The sequence below is a fragment of the Poecilia reticulata genome, chromosome 16, assembly GCF_904066995.2.
Source record: "Poecilia reticulata chromosome 16, P_reticulata-male-v2, whole genome shotgun sequence".
Classification (NCBI taxonomy): Eukaryota; Metazoa; Chordata; class Actinopteri; order Cyprinodontiformes; family Poeciliidae; genus Poecilia; species Poecilia reticulata.
The window spans coordinates 1,685,925-1,707,795 of record NC_088845.1 but is presented as its reverse complement, the minus strand read 5'-3'; the positions used below and the strand labels follow the sequence as shown (position 1 = coordinate 1,707,795).

Here is a 21,871-nt window from a genome sequence, read left to right as displayed (position 1 = left end):
CCTAAAACCGATCGATTTGGTTTCTGCCTTCCTAAAGCCGATCGATTCGGTTTCTGCCCTCCTAAAGATGATCGATTCGCTTTCTGCCCTCCTAAAACCGATCGATTCGCTTTCTGCCCTCCTAAAACCGATCGATTCGCTTTCTGCCCTCCTAAACCGATCGATTCGGTTTCTGCCCTCCTAAAACCGATCGATTCGCTTTCTGCCCTCCTAAAACCGATCGATTTGGTTTCTGCCCTCCTAAAACCGATCGATTCGCTTTCTGCCCTCCTAAAACCGATCGATTCGGTTTCTGCCCTCCTAAAGCCGATCGATTCGGTTTCTGCCCTCCTAAAGCCGATCGATTCGCTTTCTGCCCTCCTAAAGCCGATCGATTCGGTTTCTGGCCTCCTAAAGCCGATCGATTCGCTTTCTCCCCTCCTAAAGCCGATCGATTCGGTTTCTGCCCTCCTAAACCGATCGATTCGGTTTCTGCCCTCCTAAAGCCGATCGATTCGGTTTCTGCCCTCCTAAAGATGATTGATTCGCTTTCTGCCCTCCTAAAGCCGATCGATTCGGTTTCTGCCCTCCTAAAGATGATTGATTCGGTTTCTGCCCTCCTAAAGCCGATCGATTCGGTTTCTGCCCTCCTAAAACCGATTGATTCGCTTTCTGCCCTCCTAAAGCCGATCGATTCGCTTTCTGCCCTCCTAAAACCGATCGATTCGCTTTCTGCCCTCCTAAAACCGATCGATTCGGTTTCTGCCCTCCTAAAACCGATTGATTCGCTTTCTGCCCTCCTAAAGCCGATCGATTCGGTTTCTGCCCTCCTAAAACCGATCGATTCGCTTTCTGCCCTCCTAAAGCCGATCGATTCGGTTTCTGCCCTCCTAAAGCCGATCGATTCGGTTTCTGCCCTCCTAAAACCGATCGATTCGCTTTCTGCCCTCCTAAAGCCGATCGATTCGCTTTCTGCCCTCCTAAAACCGATCGATTCGCTTTCTGCCCTCCTAAAACCGATCGATTCGCTTTCCGCCCTCCTAAAGCCGATCGATTCGCTTTCCGCCCTCCTAAAACCGATCGATTCGGTTTCTGGCCTCCTAAAGCCGATCGATTCGGTCTCTGCCCTCCTAAAACCGATCGATTCGGTTTCTGCCCTCCTAAAACCGATCGATTCGGTTTCTGCCCTCCTAAAACCGATCGATTCGGTTTCTGGCCTCCTAAAGCCGATCGATTCGCTTTCCGCCCTCCTAAAACCGATCGATTCGGTTTCTGGCCTCCTAAAGCCGATCGATTCGGTCTCTGCCCTCCTAAAACCGATCGATTCGCTTTCTGCCCTCCTAAAACCGATCGATTCGGTTTCTGCCCTCCTAAAACCGATCGATTCGCTTTCTGCCCTCCTAAAACCGATCGATTCGGTTTCTGCCCTCCTAAAGCCGATCGATTCGCTTTCTGCCCTCCTAAAACCGATCGATTCGCTTTCTGCCCTCCTAAAACCGATCGATTCGCTTTCTGCCCTCCTAAAACCGATCGATTCGCTTTCTGCCCTCCTAAAACCGATCGATTCGCTTTCTGCCCTCCTAAAACCGATCGATTCGCTTTCTGCCCTCCTAAAACCGATCGATTTGGTTTCTGCCCTCCTAAAACCGATCGATTCGCTTTCTGCCCTCCTAAAACCGATCGATTCGGTTTCTGCCCTCCTAAAGCCGATCGATTCGGTTTCTGCCCTCCTAAAGCCGATCGATTTGGTTTCTGCCCTCCTAAAACCGATCGATTCGCTTTCTGCCCTCCTAAAACCGATCGATTCGGTTTCTGCCCTCCTAAAGCCGATCGATTCGGTTTCTGCCCTCCTAAAGCCGATCGATTCGGTTTCTGCCCTCCTAAAACCGATCGATTCGGTTTCTGCCCTCCTAAAGCCGATCGATTCGCTTTCCGCCCTCCTAAAGCCGATCGATTCGGTTTCTGCCCTCCTAAAGCCGATCGATTCGGTTTCTGCCCTCCTAAAACCGATTGATTCGCTTTCTGCCCTCCTAAAGCCGATCGATTCGCTTTCTGCCCTCCTAAAACCGATCGATTCGCTTTCTGCCCTCCTAAAGATGATCGATTCTGTTTCTGCCCTCCTAAAACCGATCGATTCGCTTTCTGCCCTCCTAAAGATGATCGATTCGGTTTCTGCCCTCCTAAAGATGATTGATTCGCTTTCTGCCCTCCTAAAGCCGATCGATTCGGTTTCTGCCCTCCTAAAGCCGATCGATTCGGTTTCTGCCCTCCTAAAGATGATTGATTCGGTTTCTGCCCTCCTAAAGCCGATCGATTCGGTTTCTGCCCTCCTAAAGCCGATCGATTCGGTTTCTGCCCTCCTAAAGATGATTGATTCGGTTTCTGCCCTCCTAAAGCCGATCGATTCGGTTTCTGCCCTCCTAAAACCGATCGATTCGCTTTCTGCCCTCCTAAAGCCGATCGATTCGCTTTCTGCCCTCCTAAAGCCGATCGATTCGGTTTCTGCCCTCCTAAAACCGATCGATTCGGTTTCTGGCCTCCTAAAGCCGATCGATTCGCTTTCCGCCCTCCTAAAGCCGATCGATTCGGTTTCTGCCCTCCTAAAGATGATCGATTCGGTTTCTGCCCTCCTAAAACCGATCGATTTGGTTTCTGCCCTCCTAAAACCGATCGATTTGGTTTCTGCCCTCCTAAAACCGATCGATTTGGTTTCTGCCCTCCTAAAGCCGATCGATTCGGTTTCTGCCCTCCTAAAGATGATCGATTCTGTTTCTGCCCTCCTAAAACCGATCGATTCGCTTTCTGCCCTCCTAAAGATGATCGATTCGGTTTCTGCCCTCCTAAAACCGATCGATTCGGTTTCTGCCCTCCTAAAACCGATCGATTTGGTTTCTGCCCTCCTAAAACCGATCGATTCGCTTTCTGCCCTCTAACCAGACAAAGTTGCCTCAGAAAACAGCTTGGTGAATATATTTTGTTTGATCTGACTCACTGTTTTGGCAGATGAGAGCAGCGCTGGGTGAAATTGCGTTTGAAATGTAATCAAAGCTGGAAGAGGGTCTGAACGGCAGCAGGAGCCGGGCGCTGATTCCCTGAGGAACGAACCTCTCCAGCTCCACCAAAGGCTGCGTAAGCTCCGCACTAAAGGGACTTACAATCACTTTGACCTCAGTTAAACATACAAATACCACCTTAAAACAGCCCGTCCGCTCAGACGCGTAATAAGGTTGCAAATCCCAGTTCAGAAGATATTTGCATTTGGTCCTGGGCTGAGCTTAAGCTGCCACAACAAAACCTGCAGAAACCAGAGAAATCTCTCTGCCCGACTTCAAAAGAGGAAATATTTATTCTTGTTCTGACTCACATCCATAAAATGACTATTGACACTTAAAGAGGGAATGCTGGGAATGGTTGGGAGGATCCAGGTGTGTTGGAGCCATCAGCGGTTCCCCTCACCTCTGGGCTGTTACCCTGAAGTGAAACTCTGCTCACCTCCAGCTACAACAGATTCCTGGTTAGTCGTTGTTATTCTAATACTCTCCCCCCGTCTGCATGTGTGGAGGAAAACAGAAACGCTTCACTTCAATGGTGCAGCAAGGTGGAGGCGGGATCATGGTGTGGGCTCGTTTTGCTTCAGATGAACTAAAGTGCAGAGATAAAAACTAAATTCATTGCATTTTTAAGGAAACGTTATTTTTCACCAATGTTTTATGATTTTGAATGATTCAGTTTTATTTTTTGGGAAAGTTTTGCTGCAGGAAACCTGAGATTTTCCAGACCTGAAGGCAGATTGGTGACCAGTTCCTCCGTCCAGGATGTTTTTATTTACTAATAAACTATAATCTATCATTTTCAATGCATCCATGTGCGTCATTTATAAACTAACATTTGATTTCTGGTGACTAAATGAGACGTTAAAGTTCGGTTTTGGTCCAACACTCAGCCTCCATCTTCAACAAAACCAAATTCCACCAGAGATGATGAAACTTTTAGTTTTTGGTTATTATAAAACTAAAGCAGATCTGACTGCACAGAAGAATACAAACATTGTTTGGCTTTGAATCAGCCTCATATTCTCCAAATGCATTTTTAACTTTCATAAGTCTATGAGGGAAACTCATCTGGACTTCCTGCGGACCCGTCGGCGATACAAACAGAACGACATGAAATAGAAACGATAAGAGGAGAGAAGGAATATCAGGACGGACGAGTCGCCGTTTGTGGACTCACCGCACGTTGCCGTTGTAGATGTTGAAGGTCAGGCAGACGATGCCGAGCAGGATGCCGAGGCCGGCGAAGACGGACACCGACGCAAACAGCTTCTGAGACAAGAGGCGGTACTCCTCCAGAACCACGGTCCGGTCCGCCGGAGGCTTCCCGCCTGAACAGGAAACCACAGATTTCAGATGACAGAAAGGCTCCGACAGCCTGTAGTCAGTCAGCGCTGATAGATGATCCTGCTTCAGTTCCACTTTTACAAACGGCAAAATCTGTAAAAACTTTCTGATTTCTGTAAAAACGGATGGAAACAGAAACAAGTCGACTTCAGGGCTGTTGGTAAAACACTTAAAGCTGCTCTGTGGCGTCTGCAGCTCAAATCACTGCATAAAAGAACCGACTGTAAGTGGGACATTTAAATACATTTGACTGTTAGATCTAATGCTACGGTTGCTGATGTAAACAGAATAAATGTAACAGATAAATGAGGTAACTTCCCTCCAAACTGCCAGGGGAGTTTGGAGCAGCAGGAAACAGTTTTACTTTCACTCTGTTTTCCTCCTGAATTCATTCGAATCAAACGGAAGATCGCAGAACGAACACAGCAGACATCACGTCAGGCCAGACAGATCTCAGTCACTTCTGTTTCCCACCACACAGGCTGTCGTCTGGGCTTTGACTAGGCCAAAGTTTCCTTCTCAGCCATTCTGTTGCAGATTTGCTGCAGTGAGCCTCAGCTGTCAGTCAGTCAGACAGACAGACGGATGGACGACCAGCAACATGCATTAAAAAAACACAAGCAGGAATTAAAAGTTTTGCAGATTCCATCCAGCATGTTGATGTTTTCATATCCGTTTCTTTTCCCTTCCTGAAAACATCGACACATTTTGCCTCATTTAAGATGCAGGAACAACAGCTGGGAATAGCAGAACCTTCACTTCCTCACAAGGGCAGTTTGTTTGGACCCCAAGTAGCTCCAGATGGCCAACACTTTGCACGGCAGCTCTGACTCATGGCTTCGTGTGTGTGTGTGTGTGTGTGTACAGGTGAGTGAGTAAAAACCTTTACAACAAGGCCAAGGTTAAAAGGTGCTCTGAAACAGCAGACCATTTCACTCTGTCTGGCTCTGGCAGTTACGCAACCTTCTCTACAGATTCAGCGTCTGGTCTGAACACGAAGGTCACACACGCAGCTCCTGCGACGTTACGAGCTGCAGCACGCGGCACAGAGTGTTAACAGATACCGGGACCGGGCCGGCGCCGCAGAGAAAAACGCCAACTGGACGATGACCTGCGTCCTGGAGGCGCCAGGTTGGGAATCTGTTATAAGGAAAAGCTTTTATTTGAGGAGAAATTCCCTTTGTGACTCCGATTTCCTTTGTTCCTAGTTGGGAAATGAGTTGGAGCCTCAGACGGCTGCTTGGCTGCCTGGGAGCAGGACGGTCCCGGGTTCGAGTCCCGGCCCCGGATCTTTCTGCATGGTCACAGGGGCGAGTCCTCTGGAGATTTACGTTCCAGTTTATGCCCATCAGATCTGAACTTCTCCCTCCAGGACATGATAAACAAAGCGGCACTGACCTGTAACGGCTAACAGCAGCTAGCCTGGACAGCTAGCACCAGTAAACCCTCCTGGTTTCTGGCTTCCTGCTGGGACTCGGTCAAACTGAGCGTTTTGTTTTTCTCAGACCCAGACTCTGCCTCTCTGCTGTATTTACTGTTTGTGAGCAACGGGGCCTTTTCTGTCCAACCCCCCACCCAGAGCACTGAGACTACAGCACTGCAGCAAAGCCACTGCAGCAAACAAACTGCCTCATTCAATACCTGGAAACTAAAACAGGGACCCAGTTAATGTGTCAATGATCCATAATTATGTCTAAAAGCTTCCTGGTGATTGTAGAACAACAACAAACAGTGTTTTTATTTTAAAAAGTCTCAAATCGTTTCCATTTCCACTGAATGTTCTCGTTTCTCCAGGAGTTTCATTGGCTGTGATGGTAATGACTTTTATGAGCACATTTTAATCTCTCTGCTCATGTTGCTCACTGTGTGACTGCAGGCAGAGCCTCTCTATAGATCCACAGGTTTCTCTGTTCACAAGCTTTATTCTTAGCCCTAAACAGTAAATGTTACCCAAGGTCACCGTTCCAAAATAAAGGCTTCTGTGCAATGTAGTTATTTAATACGGAGATATATATAAAATATATTTTACTTAGTATTAAATCATAATTCAGTTATGGAGTCTGTGGTCATAATCATGTAACTGTGGACAACATGAGCCTCATTCACCTCCAGTCAGAAGATAAACTCGAGTTTAAGTCGAGTCTTGAGTTTTAGGATGTTTTCACGCCTGACAGTCCAGTGAACTCGGTTTGATTGAGGATTAAAGTTGCAGCATTTGATCCATTTCCAGCTGCTGTGGTTTTCTTTCCACTGCACTGAGTCAAACCAAGCAAAACGTTTCAGGAGCCTGTTCCCCTCCTCGCCTGCGGGGGGCGCTGTACCAAGAACTTTTGAAGAAAACGACATGAAACCCTCTGAAGAAACAAAAAACTAAAATGGAGCGGCACCAGATTTTAGCGCTTGGTGGATTTTTCTTTTGTCTTTGGCTAAAAACCACGAGACATTTCTCCTGCTAACGCTACGCTAGTTTTTGTTTTGGTTGTTTTTACCCAGAATGCCCTGTACTGCAGTCCACTTCCTGCTTTTGGAGCGGTCTCCGGTCCACTTGTTGTTCACATTTGCACTCAAACCGAACCAGAGTTCAGTTTTATCCAAACTAGACCGACTGAACCGGACTTTCTGGGCAAACGGACCGGAGTTGGATTACAGCAGACTGATGCTGGGAATGAAAAGCTGAATTACCGGCACACGAAATGGAAAATCATAACATGACACTACACAGAAGTAACAGATCAAATTTAGCATTTCTAATTAAAACTGAATGAAATAATTCCTCTGACTGTAATAAAACATTTTATAGTTTTCCCTGGAGGCTCTGACTGTTTATTGGTGATGTAATTTATTTTTTCAGAGTTAATCTGAGATTCTAAAGCTGAGTTTCTCCCAGAGTTTCAGATTTGTGACTGTTTTGTTTCATCCACGCAGTCAGAGGTTGTCCTTTCAGAGTAAAGCTCTCCCTGACAGAGTGAAAGTCTAAATAAAACACTGGGGGCTTCAGTGGTTAAGGAATGTGTGTATTAACCACCGAATTATTCATGCTTGCGTAGCTTTACACCAGAAGAACTCCTCAGTGAGACAGGTTCAAACACGGGCAGATGGACAGGGAGCCTCTTTCACACCCAGCAGCCTGTCTGCAGGAATCTGCGCCCGCCCGCAGATCCATGCGTGTTCATCTGAGCACAGCATATGCAAATGTGGACTAAATAAATCCCACACGTATGTGGATCTAGACTTCAAGCATGAGTGAACATGCTCGAGTGCGAGCCCGCGGGAAGCCTTTCTGCATGCGCGGAGCGAGGAGTGTGTGCATGTCAGAGGGGAAGCAGAGCAGGAGTGTCAGCGCTGCGTGAAGCTGATGTGTCAGATGTCAGAGGAAAGTGTCAGAGCGTCGTCCCTGCAGGGCGTCGAGACGCCCATCACGCTCTGTTTAGATGCTTGTCACCTCAGTCACACAGCGAGTGCGTAGCTGGTGACATCTGAGATATTTTAATAGCATGTAGAGTTACCTTCCACATCGTCACACTGGCTAAAACATGAAGACCTGAAGGGAAAAAAATCTGAAATGAAGTTCAGGATTTAGAGTGAAATCGTCTCCTTCAACAGGAACTTCCTCCAACTCATCAGGATTTTTCACTAACAAGTTTATGAACTGGTTGCAGTTTCAAACTAACTCAACAGGTGGCGCCTCTGAGCTGGTTGGGCAACTTTTAACAGAATCCATTTTAACAGACCAAAGCTGAGAATAGGCTAACTTCTGCTAATCCGCTAATATCAGAGCTAATTTTGCATTTAGGTCTTTAGCAATTATGCAAACTCTGAAACAGTTCATCACTTTTTTCTCCCCTAAGCTGATTTTTCAAGATAATTTACAAAACGTTTATTTATTTGGCTTTTTTGTAAAATTTCAGTTGAATGAAGTTAAACATCTTTGTTAAAGTTTTGGTTTCTGAATGTTAAGAATTCTCTAAACATGTTTTTATTCATGCTCTTATTTTGAAGTGGGTGAAGACCGTTTCCTCTCTGCATGTAATTCACCTGTGACGGTTCATCCTGTACCCAGAATGCATCACTGTAGAGCAGTAGCGGCTTAAGGTCCCCTGAGGTCCGCTGTCCAGCGTGTTTTATGACCAAAGCCTAAACCAGCAACACAGTTAGCAAAACTCAACAGCTGGAAACTGAGTGAAAAGTCTGTTCCTGAAGCACAAACCGTGCAGGAAGGAGTGCAATAAATATTTAGATCCTGTTGAGGGCCAGATACTCAACATAGTTACATTTTAGTGCTTTAGTGTTTTAGCATTAGCTTCTGCTAAATACCATGTTAATATAGCGCCTGAGCATTAGCAGAACTAAAATTTATGATTAGCGCCTTAGGGTTAGCGCAGCTAGCACTGGTTGAAAAACTTTCTTCTGATGTTATCATAGTTATTTAGTTTGGGGGGGAAAGTCACGTCACCGCAAATATGAGATTTTAAAGAGCTGAGCTTCAACCTGCAGAGCATCGTAGATAAAAAGTTTAAACTGCCCACCTGAACAAAGGGATGGTTATCTTTACTGCACTACGTGCAAACAGCACTTTCTTTGCTTCCACTCCTTTGTGAAGAAAAAGTGATCATAACCCTGTGTATGGAGCGTATATTAATCAAACATCAGGATGAATAAATTCCTCTCCTGCTCGTCTGAAAGCTGATGGAGCGTAAACGTGTCAGACTTCTGCGTATGAGGCTGACTGACATCTCAAAACTTTTCCAAAGATCCGGAACATAAACAACCAACAAACACCAATTTATTGAAGATGCACTGCACAAAGATAATTCAAAGCAACAGGCCTCTTCTTATTTATTTCCATTTTAAACAAAAACCCTCAGGACTTCTTTCATCCTTCCATCTGAACACGTCAGATTTCCTCCAGGAATGCAGATCCTGAGGTTTAAATGTTTCTCCGTTGCCAGGAACAGGCGGTTTAATCCACCAGTTCATGGGAAAAGAAGAGACTAACACACACTGGTTGCTTTGTTTGCTCTGTAATGTTTGGGCCAAAGCAAAGAGCCACTGGAAAAAGGCATTTCAAAGGTTTAAGAAAAAGAGAAAGTCGCAGGGTCTCCGCAAAGTAAAGAGGAAGATGAGCAAAGAAAAGAAAGAATCTCATAATGAGCCATAAAAAACCTGGAGCTTAAATACTGAGGCAGTGATGAAATGTGACAAAAGCAGCAGATGAATTGATTCCAGGCGGAGGGGAGACAGAGGAACCGAACCGAGACTCGAGGATCCTCAATGTCTGATAATGATCTAATACACAGAGAACAAAATACAAGAAACTAAACGACCAGGAGTGAATTCATATGGCAACACCTTGATACCAATAATGAACACAAAGAAATTAATTTCATGGGAAGACGTGTCCAACACGAATAAAGGAACTAAAACGCTTGTTTGTCCGAGTGCTAAAAATGTTTCCTTTTCTGTTTCATGTTTTAAACTGGAGCTGATCAGTATGAAAACACATCAGTGAGCAAACCAGGAACCATTTCCTGTCATACTTCAAAACAAGAGTCCAGAATAGATGCTGGGTCTCCATCTTAAAACAGCTACTTATTATTATTATTATCCATGTAACGTCGCTTCAACAAGAAATATTGTACCATCTTAGTGCCACGAAGTCTCGTTTCACCCGATTGCCGAACTCTACGTCTGTAAACAACGCCAGCAGCAAACAAAACAATAAATATTACACCAAGTTTAAACTCCTGAGTAACAATATTAAGATATTGATGCAGTGTTTTGAAGAAATGTATTTAATTTATGTAATATCTGGATCTGAATTAGCTGCTAAACGGTTTGGTTACTTTTTGTTTTGCTCGTTTGTCCCGTTCGTCACGTTCATTTTCACAGCCACCTGGCGGAGCACCAGTCAGTTTGTTTACTGTGCAGGAACATTTATGATCTCAGCTTTTTAGTGTTTCCCTACACAACGCCGCAACAAACCCGTTTCAAACAAACATCAGGCTTTATGACAGACAAGAGGAAAATATTAGAGGCTTTTAAATTCCTTCTAGGGTTCTTAACGACTTTCTGAAGTCTTGTTTTCATCAAAATCCTTTATTGTTTGCAGCGTTGTGTCCATCTTAGTAGAGCGTTTCAGCAGAAATCCAGCCTGCAGCAATAACAAGCTGCACAATTGTGCATTGACCCATAATTTTTACTCTTCATGTAAGAACTGTGTGATGTTTATCATAATCCAACATCTACCTCTAAGGGTTTTACTGAATAAGACGCTTCACCTTTACATCGAAGTCAAAACTAAATATGGAGCCAGAACCAACAATGATGAATGTATTAGAGGGAGCAGCTTGCCTGAAGACGGCCAACATGACACAGTCCTGGAGTTCTTTAAAAAGCATGCAGTGCAGTAAAACTGTCAGAGTCGAGTCGACTGAGAAGCCTGTGGAGGCTAAATTCATACCAGCTACAGATCCGGCCTGCGCGGCTAACAGACAGCCGAGAGAAGTGAAATGACAAGGCTCATTCGACCTCGGTGCCAACTCCAATCTAACTCAGCAAAACTCTGGATTAGCCTTTGGCTCATCTGGTCAACAGAACAGTGAGGCTGACAGACCAGCGGATGGACCGGAGCGGCAGCTGCGGCTCGCCGCTCTGGTCTTACAACAGCCAAGTTTCACAGCTCAGACCCAAATGGTTTCTGAATGTTTTTACTGAAAACATGTCCTATGCTTTCTTTAAATGAGATCCGTTAGTTTCTCCCCGGGCTGAACAGTGGCGCAGTTGGTAGAGCTGTTGCCTTGCAGCAAGAAGGTTCTGGGTTCGATTCCCGGCCTGGGGTCTTTCTGCATGGAGTTTGCATGTTCTCCCTGTGCATGGTGAGTTTTCTCCGGGTACTCCGGTTTCCTCTCACAGTCCAGAAACATGACTGTCAGGTTAATTGGCCTCTCTAAATTGCCCCTAGGTGTGAGTGTGTGTGTGCATGGTTGTGTGTCCTGTGTGTCTCTGTGTTGCCCTGCGACAGACTGGCGACCTGTCCAGGGTGACCCCGCCTCTCACCTGGAAAGTTAGCTGGAGAGGCACCAGCAACCCTCCCGACCCCACTGAGGGACAAGAGTGAAAGAAAATGGATGGATGGATGGATAGTTTCTCCCCTGTTACTGTGTAATTCAGCCAGTCGTGGTAGGATGAGGTCAGGAACGCCTGCAAAAATCACCCACTTTCCTTACGTTAAATTACGTTTATCTTTGCTGCTCAGGAAAAGTTTAGTTTTGAAAATATTTGCAATGTCAAGAAGAAAATGACAGAATAATTTCCTTGTGAGGTTATAGAAGCGGTTCATGCCTAATTTTAGGCTCAGCTGGTCCAGTGACTGGGATTCAAAGTAAACCTCTGGTCACATTTAATGAATGAGCTGCCGATCAGAGAGTGCTACGACACAACGCAGCTAGCAGCGCGTTTGACCAATGAGTCGCCACCTCATTATCATGACTGAAATTATTTAACAACTAAGATTCAAACAGTTCTTTGAGTCCATTTAGTGCCTGGCTTGGGATGCTAATACTAGCCAAGCTAGCATTTTGTCCAGTAGGTTTCCAGAAACGAAGCTAGCAGCGTGTCCAGAACAGTTTCAATAGGAAACACATGACTATAATTTAGGCCAGGCAATTTACAACATGAAGTTCCAACACTTTTCACTTGCTGCAGTTCTCTTTCACACTTCACTGCCAAACCAACCAAACCCTTTGAAAAGCCTGTTCCCCTCCTCGACTGTGGGGGCGCTGCACCAAGAAACACTGAAGCAGACGAGAAAAATGGAGTTGGATCTTAGCGCTGGTAGCATTTCTCTTTTGTCTTTGGCTAAAGACGACATTTCTCCTGCTAGTGCTAGCTGAGGATGTTTGTTTTGGTTCCATTTACCCAGAATGCCCTGCGCTGCAGTCCACTTCCTGCGTTTGGAGCGGTTTCCAAACTGCTTGGCGTTCACATACGAATTCAAACCGACCCAGAGTTTGTTTGTAGACGGACCCGAGTTCACACCTTCACAACAAACCAGACTTTCTACATAAACACACTGGGGTTAGATTATAGGGAATTAATCAGAGATGGACGTGGATCACAGTCCAGGTGTGTCTGAGCAATATTTTCCTTCAAATCTTACATTTTCCCCTCTGTTTTAACGGTTTTCATACATGGACCCAATTAAGAGCCGTCCTTCACTCTGGTGAATAGCTACACAAATAGGCCGGTTATGCCACCATATTAAATATTTAATGGGAAGCTTAAGGTTATAAATGTGAGTGAATGAATGCACAGGAAGCCGGAGTATTCCTGAGTGTGTGTGCATCTCAACTGTCCATTCACTTATTGTGTTTGCAGCACTGATACCCTCCTCCGTCCTTGATGAAAGAATCGGGACAGGGTGTTGCCATGGAGACCCTGCTCTGAAACAGTTGCCACAGCGATTAGAAGAAAAGCTGAGCTGAAGCGGTTGTTAGGGCGACCGTGCAGCGAGTGAGAAAGTGCCGCGTGGTGCAGGCTGGTGGTGTTGGAGGGGGGGGGGCTGGTAAGCCCTCAGTGAAATGATTGGAGGGGTTAAATGGAGAACCGCTGTGTTTACTCCACCCTGTCAGCGTGGAGCAATTCAAGCTCGCAGCCTCCCCTTCCTCCGCTCTTCCAGAAGAAGACTTCCCTGAACGCAGTCGGCCCCAAAGAGCAGGAAATTACTCACTTCCCCCCAACAAAAAGGTGTCACATGGCGGCGCCTTTATTTGGTGAACAGTCAAAAACAAATTCAGGCTGCAGAAAGGGAGGGCAATTTCTCAACGGAGGCAATTAAATATGTTTTGTATCGCAAATGAAACTCACATCTGACCCTTTAGAGGCAAACTCAGCTGCTTCTCACACATTAGAGTAGCAACAAGGCAACGCACAGAGCCGGACATGTTTACGGGTCAACTATGCTTCACCACGGACGCCGACCTGGAATCTGAGCTTCTTCAGGACTCGGTTAAGCCTTGGCAGGCATCCGTTTCCGTAAAAGCCTAAAACAGGGCAGCTTTCACTGGGACACGAAGGATTGATCAGTGACACGCTCCGTCCGTAGACAAGTGTGTCACCTCTGCAGGGAGCAGCCGGGCCAGTAAACAGGCGCAGCGCCGGCCGTGGTGCTGGAGGTAAATCAACATCGACGGGTTTTCACGGCGAAGTAGGAGACAGGCTGCAGACTTCCAGCCAACGCTACGGTTGGTGTGGTCTGAGCTGCACAAGTTCTGGTCCAGTTAGCCTGTGAGCTGTCAGGCAGAGACGTTTAGCTCATTAAAACGTTTCCTGCTTATTAAAAAAAGTGCGTTGGCTGTTAGTCACACTCTCTGCTGGTCATTAGGATCCATAAAAATCCTTTTTTTTTTGCAGCATTTAACCTCAAACCTGCTTTTCTTCTCTGTTCCATTTGATAGCCGCAGGAATTACAGAAAATCACAACCACTTGAACATCCACTTGATGAGCGGAGGGATGCATTTACCCAAACCGTTCAGAGAACACAGCATCACCTGTTCCGAAAGTTTCATACGGGGGAAAGCGGCGGCAGCTTGAAGACTGACAGCGAGCGAACGCTGCCAATAACTGCCCTTCATCTGAAGAACCCAACTACAGCCAATTGCACTTAATGTGCATCAGATTTGACACAAATGCGTTGATGGAACTCTCCTCTGCCCCGGTGCGATTAACTATCCGCCTGCTGCAATATGACTCAAAAACCACTTTCAAACATGATGCAATGCCTGTACTGAATGGCTTTTTTTCTAGTTGCGATGGAGAGTTTCAGAGGCAAATTGTTCCAGACTTGAAAGATTTGGAAAAAGACTTCGGAGTTGTAATATTCTGAAATGATTGTGTAGATTACAGGCAACCGTTGAGCAGAAAGATCCTGTTTACCAGAACATGCGAGTTAAATCTGATGCATAAGTGCAATGATGGGACTTCCTGTTCAGATGAGGGAATTATCAGAGTAACGAGATGCTGAGATCATGTTCAAATACGGGATGAAAGATGAGAAAACGGCTTTTTAACAAGACAGAAACCAACAACATTCAATCAGGATGGACGGACGGACGGATGTCTCACCGATCCAGACGTCGTTGTTGAACCAGCTCAGGTTCATCTGGGAGCTGTCATAGTAACCAATCTTCTTATAACTTCCTCCTGCAACATCAAGAGGAACAACAAGAGCTAATTATGTGTAATTCCTTCTGTCACAGAGCTAGTAAACATGTATTTATAGCGCAGGTATTTCTGTCAGTGCAGCCCACGAGAGCAGCAGAAATGAGATAAACAGCTAAAGTAAATGATGGATGAAAAGCAGCATGGGGAGGAACAAGGGGAGAGAAGGAGAAAGAGGGAGAGGGGGACCGGGAATGCTGATGAGCTCCGGGTGGGATCAGGCATTCCAGTCAGGTCGCCTCATCCTGGATGTCAAATTACCTCAACGCCACGGCAGGAAGCGGGAGACGCAGCGTCACGGAGACAAGGGGGCCGGATTAGAAATTTTTATCCGTTAGGACGCCAATGAGAACAGAGGTGGAGAATAATCCCCCACCTTATCTGGAGCTGGGAAACTCATTAAGCCACTGGTGACAAATAGGATGCCATTTCCAGAAACAGCTTAAAACCGAGAGGCTTCTGGCCAATTAGAGCGAAGCCTTGAGTCACCACATTCCTGCATCAAGTCTGCTAGCATGCGCCGCTACAGCGTCAAGACTGCAGCAGCTGCCTCTCTGAGTCTGCTGTGGGTTTACCTTGCAGTTGTTCGATGAGGGTCATTGCCATCCTGGAACCCTGAGCGTCAAACACCACGTGACCCTGGAGAGGACAGAACTGGGTTAGAAAACACACACACACACACACACACACACACACACACACACACACACACACACACACACACACACACACAAACACACACACACACACACACACACACACACACACGCACACACACACACACACACCACACACACACACACACACACACGCACACACACACACACCGTCTGCTCTAACACATCGAGCGTCCCTGATCCTTTAGGCTGCACCGCTGGAAAGACTAAAGTCAGAAAAACATGGCATTGATTAGCATTTAGCATCTGCATGTTAATAACTCAATTAGTTAAAGTCCCTGCACAGATAATCAATAATCAATAATCCAATCAATGGTGATGGACGACATATTCACACAGGAGACGTTTGGACATGGACGGACTGATTTGTCAATTTAGAACAAAAAGTCCAAAAATGTGGGAATAAGTCGGCAAAAATGACCAAGTCGCCTATTTGGGATTAATTTGTCTTCAAACAGGACGAAGAGGTAAACCTACGGGGTGCCATTAATGGCAATAATTTGGTTAATTTAGCCTGTCATGGAAAAAAATGTGGGTGTTCATTTTAAAGTCTGTTTTCCTTTTTTCTGATGTTTCCATCACGTATTTATTGAGTTTATTGTGTTTAATGTGCCAAATTGCTCACAAAGACTTAAGACTGCAAAGGAGGTTTTTATGTATTATTTTTTAAATGCAAAGCAAACATGTCCACTGGAGATTTTTTATTTTAGTTTTGTTTAATTTAGTATTTGTTGTTTTGTACTCAAACCTATAAAATCGTGATGAAACTGGGGAAAATCCAGCCTGTCTGCCTCAAGGTTATTATCTAATAAATGTATTTTCTGAACTTTCTGGCTTTTTGCACCAAGTTTGGAAAAAATGGCTGCTGCACTTGGAGTCAGTCTGGAAAATAAAATTAGCATTAGGAACAGCAGTAGTTATTTTGTCCATTTTCTTCTGGCTCCACTCAAGCATTGCTATTACTGTTATTAAGAGAATAATAATAGGAAAAAACGAAACATAACAGCTGAACGGCTCAGTTCAGGGTCGATAAATTCATCCAATGGCCGAAGCTTATCCAGCCGACGTTGGAAGGACGCCTGCATGTGTCCAGTGGTTTTGTTTGAGTTCACAGCCAACAAGATGGGCTGTTGAAATCTCTGCGCTCAATTGACTCCTTTCAGGTTCGCAACATGAGCTGCCAAATGTAAATGCCACACTGGGAATCGATAACGGAGCTTTCATAGGATGAGCAAATATTGATGCGACGCCACAGAGCCGTCAATGAACCAGCCTGAGAGCGGATCAGATCCGTCTCACAAGCAGAACTTTTCCTCAAATCACGATGAGAAAAAGTTAAAAATGAAGCTGGGCTTTCAGTCCGCTGAACGCTGATCAAAAAGTGTTTATTTAGATAATAGTAACGTAGTTTAGTAGTCGATTAATTGGAGAACACAAACTCAAAAAAGGGGAATTAGCTTAAAAACAAACATTCAGAAACTGTACAAAATATATAAACGCTCTGAGTTTAAGATAAAACCCGTCGTGTGTAAATGTTTTCCTCAGGTCTCCTTCAGTTGGACAGTTTTAGCTTCTGCTGGTTCAGATTCACTGTAGAAAAGCTGCTGCAAGAAAATGTTCGTCTTATTTAACAAAAAAAAAAATCTGAATTTCTCATTTGCATATTTTAAAGCTTTATGTGGTTTAATAATAAATCTACAGAATGTAATTTTTTTATTAATCAATTAATTACTAAAACAGTCGTTGGTTGCTGAAACTCTGAAATGTTCCTCCTCTCTGCAGCAAATCTGTCTTCAGACAGGATTTCTGTGGGAGCCGATTCCCTACAAAGATTAATGTCAGAATAATTTCCCTAATTATTCTTCCCCTCCTGCCTCCACCAGTTCAGTGAAGATGTCCCTCAGAAGTAGTGAGGTGCTTTTAGATGCTTTTAGATCCAGAACATCTGCAGAGACGGACGGCTCTGAAAAGTTCCTCTGACTCGCACGGAAACTTTATTTCCCGTTTTGTTGACCCCCTGCACTCACCGAAACCCCTTCGAAGGAGCTGGTGTTGAGCGCTCTGTAGATCTCCGAGGTGATGTCGTGGTTGTTGTAGTTGAAGTCCTCCAGCCGCCGGCCCTTGGCCTTCAGGGGGGCCACCGTCTTGTTGAGGGCCAGCGCCAGGGCCCACACCGCGTCGAAGGCGAGGGGCGCCTCCTGGAAGCCGCCCGTCTCCTCGGGGTTCTTCCCCCCAAGACGAGACATCAAGGCTCCCAGAAACTCCTGTGAAGTCTGGCGGAGCGAGGAGAGATGCAGAGGAAGAGAAGAAACAAGTCGAGCCGAGTTAACACAAAAAGCTTTCTTACACCAATCTGCAGGGCTAAAATCCATCAACTGAGCAGCATGCAGGAATAATGTGTTCAGTTTGAACTTGGAAATTGGATTCCTGAACTTCGAACTGCAGCACGGCTGCCTGACGTGGAGAAAAACGGCAGTAAAGACTTTTTATTTGAACCTCATTCAGTTTGATTTAAAGGGGATCTATTGTGCTAAATTCACATTTTAATTTTGTGTTTCTGCTGCTTCATCCAGGTGTTTTCCAGTTGATGTTTTTTGGTGTCTGGAAAATGAGCCATTTCAAAAACCTCCAGAATGTGACATCACAAATCACCTAGCAACCTCAGCAAAGCCCAGCCCGTTACCTAGCAACCTCAGAAATGCTCTAGCTGGTTTTACTGATGTATACGCTGTACAATGGCTGCTGGAAAAGACAAGTGCTTTGTTGTTGATTTACCATCCACAAACCACTTCCTAGAGTCTTGCTGGTTTTGCAGGAGGCTCCACTTCTGCTTTTCAAAGATGCATACTTGTATAATTGTGGATCTGCTTGTGAGTTTGAGTGGGTTGGAGGGGCGTGGCCAGCAGCAGATTATGTGGATTTAAAGTGACAGGGTAAAGTGACAAATAGGAGACTAAATCTCATTATCTATGAATAATTTTGTGCAGAAAATGTGATGAACTTGTTTTGTAGCCCATAGACCAATCATAATGTCTTAAGGGAGCATAACAGGTCCCCATTAATTAATTCAGACACAGACTGCAGCTGAACTTTTCCAAGTTTACAGTCTTTCAGTACGGCGAATGCAGCATTAGCTTGTGCTAATTACAGTTAGCCTTGTCATTAAGTACAACAACGATCAATCCCCACTGGTTTTCCAGCTGGAACGCAGATGAGTTGGTTGAAGCTTGATGTTTTTTTTCTCAAACTGATTTATGACTTCAGAGGGAAATAACTCAGCTGAGCTAACTACTGGAAACGAGCGGCTCCATCCCACAGGAAGCCGGGAGACACACAGGCAGTTAAACTCCTCTCAGCACGCTGATCAATCACTTCCTGGTATTCCCGATGGTAGCATTTCTCTTTTGTCTTTGGCTAAAGACGACATGACATTTCTCCTGCTAGTGCTAGCTGAGGATGTTTGTTTTGGTTCCATTTACCCAGAATGCCCTGCGCTGCAGTCAGTGGCGGAGCTAGACTTTTAAAGTTGAGGGGGCCAAGGGGGGCCAGGACTACGTCTGGGGGGGAAAAATTTAAAATGTGTGTGTGCACATGTATATATATATATATATATATATATATATATATATATATATATATATATATAATTTAAAAAAATAACTGTTTGGTTAAAAAATAACCAAACTGAATATTTGGTTATTTTTTAAGCCCCTCTGTCATTTGACACCTTTGACTGGCGCACATGGAGACATGATAGACTTTATGCAAAGAGTTCATCACAGAGGAAACTAAAATCATTCAAATTAAAGATCCTTTTTGAATATCATCTCATGGAATTTGAACTAAATGCGTCTTTCTGACCGGGAGCTGACAGCGAGTTGAAGAGTTATGGACACCTTGGTTAGGAAGCTCTGTTTGGACAGGTAATTTGACAGGTAAAAATAGTTCGGGTCGGACCAGAACTATTTGCCTGATGGAGGTTCGGGCTTCTAATGAGTTTACATTTAATGAGTTTGGAGCACACAGAGAAAAGCTAAAGAGAATGTTCTCTACTTGTAGTTTAGTAGAGGAATACCGTGTTTCCCCGATAGTAAGACACCCCCGATTGTAAGACGTATCGGGGGTTTCAGGGGGGTCGGCTAATATAAGCCGGTCTTACTTTCGGGGAAACACGGGGGTATTGCCGCCTCCCTCTCGTCTAGCTGCGCGCCCACGTCTCCTGCCCACGTCCGCACCGTCCCACTCTCCATACGTCACCGCGCCGTCCCCTGCACTTCCTTTTATAAAACTGTTTTGTGGTGAATACAATACTGTTCCGGTTGTTAATAAATGTTAATTTTATGGTTAAAACAAAAAATTCGACAATTTTTTTCCAATATAAGACATACCCCGAAAGTAAGACATAGTGGGGCTTTTGGGGATAAAAAGAAAGTAAGACACTGTCTTACTTTCGGGGAAACACGGTAGCAGCTGACTGTTGAGAGAGGAAAGAAATTAAAGTGCAGATCCGATAGGCAGAAACTAGCGCAGTGCGCTGGGCAATAAATGCGCATAAATGCTCCACCGTTACGCTCCAAGTAATCACACATGAGACGACAAACGCCAAATATACAATATATAGTTACACTGCTTAGTTAATGGTGTTTTAAAAACAAAACCAGTAAAAACTTAACTGAGTTAATATGTCAGATTCCCTACTCACCCTCGTCTTGATAAGAACAGAGAGCAGTCCGCTGGTTTCTGTCCAGACTGTGATCAAGCGCACAGCTGACACTTGGTGCGCAGACAGTTTCAACTTTACGCACAGAGAACATCATGGAGCTCATTATTAGTCAGACTAAGAACAATATCTATCAGAGAATCATCTCTAATCTGGACGCTTTAACGGACCAGAGACTTTGGAGCGTTTAGCGCAGCTGATCCGCTTCTGCTGGTTTTTCTCCCGCTGAGGGATCAGGAACCGATCAGAGTTCTGCCGTCTTCTAATCACGTCATTTTGTGAAATGTTACCTGATTTCAAAAACGTTCTCGCAGAGAAATAGTAAATGTTTCGTTAGATGACTGCAAATTGGAAATAAAATGATTTTTTTCTTTGACGGACAACGAAAAAACTAGCTCAACCTCTGCTCCAAACTACGAACATTGTCGGCCCCTCTTCGGTTTTTTCTCTTTTTTGCGGAGGATCAATAAATAACTTATTGGTGTTTTACCATCACCACCAGGTATGAAGTGCTTTAGCCTTTGAGTTGCACCACAGCGTAGCAACTGAAACATCCAGGAGAAGAATATCAGCTTGTTATGAGTTTAAAGGAGGCTGGTATCACGCCTGATGAAAATCTATTTATTTATGTCACATGGACTTATATAAAGTTTTATACATTTTCTTTTCATATATTTATTGTTTTTCTTCTTTAGATATTAGGTTGACTTAGAATGATTCCAAATAATGTAAAGGAATAACCTGGTGTTGTTACATGTCAATCATCGGGGGGGCCACTAGGGGGGCCAATCAGATGACAGGGGGGGCACTGGCCCCCCTGGCCCCCCCTCTGGCTCCGCCACTGGCTGCAGTCCACTTCCTGCGTTTGGAGCGGTTTCCAAACTGCTTGGCGTTCACATACGAATTCAAACCGACCCAGAGTTTGTTTGTAGACGGACCCGAGTTCACATTTTTAAAGAAATGTCCACAGAGGACGGGATCCTGCCCCAGTGGAGGAGCTGCAGTATGTCAGGAGATCGACGGGTGGTTTTGCTCTTATGGATGAATTGAGGTTTATTTCTGTCTGTTTTTTTTATTTAATTTCATAAAATTTAAAATTCTGAAAGCTTTTTTGCTTTTAAATTCATGAATAGGAATAACTTTAATGTATTCATTTTGCACACTATGCTTGTAAATGATACTTTAAAGTATAAATATTTGCATTTTACTTTGTGCTATTCAACAAATTAAAGTTATTTGCAAAACTGCGATAAAATCATGTTTTAGAGGAAAAATAATGATTAAAAATAAGTGATCAAAAGGAATAAAACCACGTTCCCTCAGGTTTATCTGAACGTTTTCCACCAATCAACAGCAGCTTGCCATAGCTCCGTTCATCAGACTGAGCAGAAATCTTTCCTGCATGTCGCTGGGCAGGCCTGGAGGATCTGTGAAGGACAGCAGCGCTGACCACACGGACACTCATAACCCCGACTTTTTATTCTGGAATAAAAACGCCTGCTGGGATCAGAGCGGCGCCAGCTCAGCTGACTGCAGGCGAGCCTGAGGGACCAGGAGGGACAGCAAAGGTGACCGCAGAGGCACACACTCCGCTCCGCTTGTTTTCCTTCTGTTGAACGTGTTTATTAAAGCTCATTAGCATTCAGAGCTGGGCCCACCCACACGCCTGCTGCAATGTCACATTTGGCCCTCTTCAGCTTCTAGATGTAAAGATTAACTGAGGTTTTTAATCGATGCATAAGTTGCTGATCTGGAGCCAGCAGGGGTCAGACAAGATGACGGTAACAAGACGGTGAACTGCTGAAACACAAATCAATAACAGTATGGATGGAGCCAATAACTGGATCCATCACTGTGGGATTAATGCACAACTAATCAT

The 21,871-nt window shown here is 44.9% G+C and overlaps 1 protein-coding gene across 1 annotated transcript in view; it reads right to left on the bottom strand.

Annotated features, from left to right (window-relative positions):
- gabbr1a (gamma-aminobutyric acid (GABA) B receptor, 1a) overlaps nucleotides 1-21,871 on the bottom strand; it is a 105,193-nt gene that overhangs the window by 31,991 nt on the left and 51,331 nt on the right. The window contains exons 13-16 of the mRNA XM_081597566.1: nucleotides 17,300-17,545; nucleotides 15,171-15,234; nucleotides 14,500-14,577; nucleotides 4,210-4,360 (exon numbers count right to left, since the gene is read on the bottom strand). Of these exons, the coding sequence (XP_081453692.1) occupies nucleotides 4,210-4,360; nucleotides 14,500-14,577; nucleotides 15,171-15,234; nucleotides 17,300-17,545 (539 nt within the window). The remainder of the gene's footprint in view (nucleotides 1-4,209; nucleotides 4,361-14,499; nucleotides 14,578-15,170; nucleotides 15,235-17,299; nucleotides 17,546-21,871) is intronic.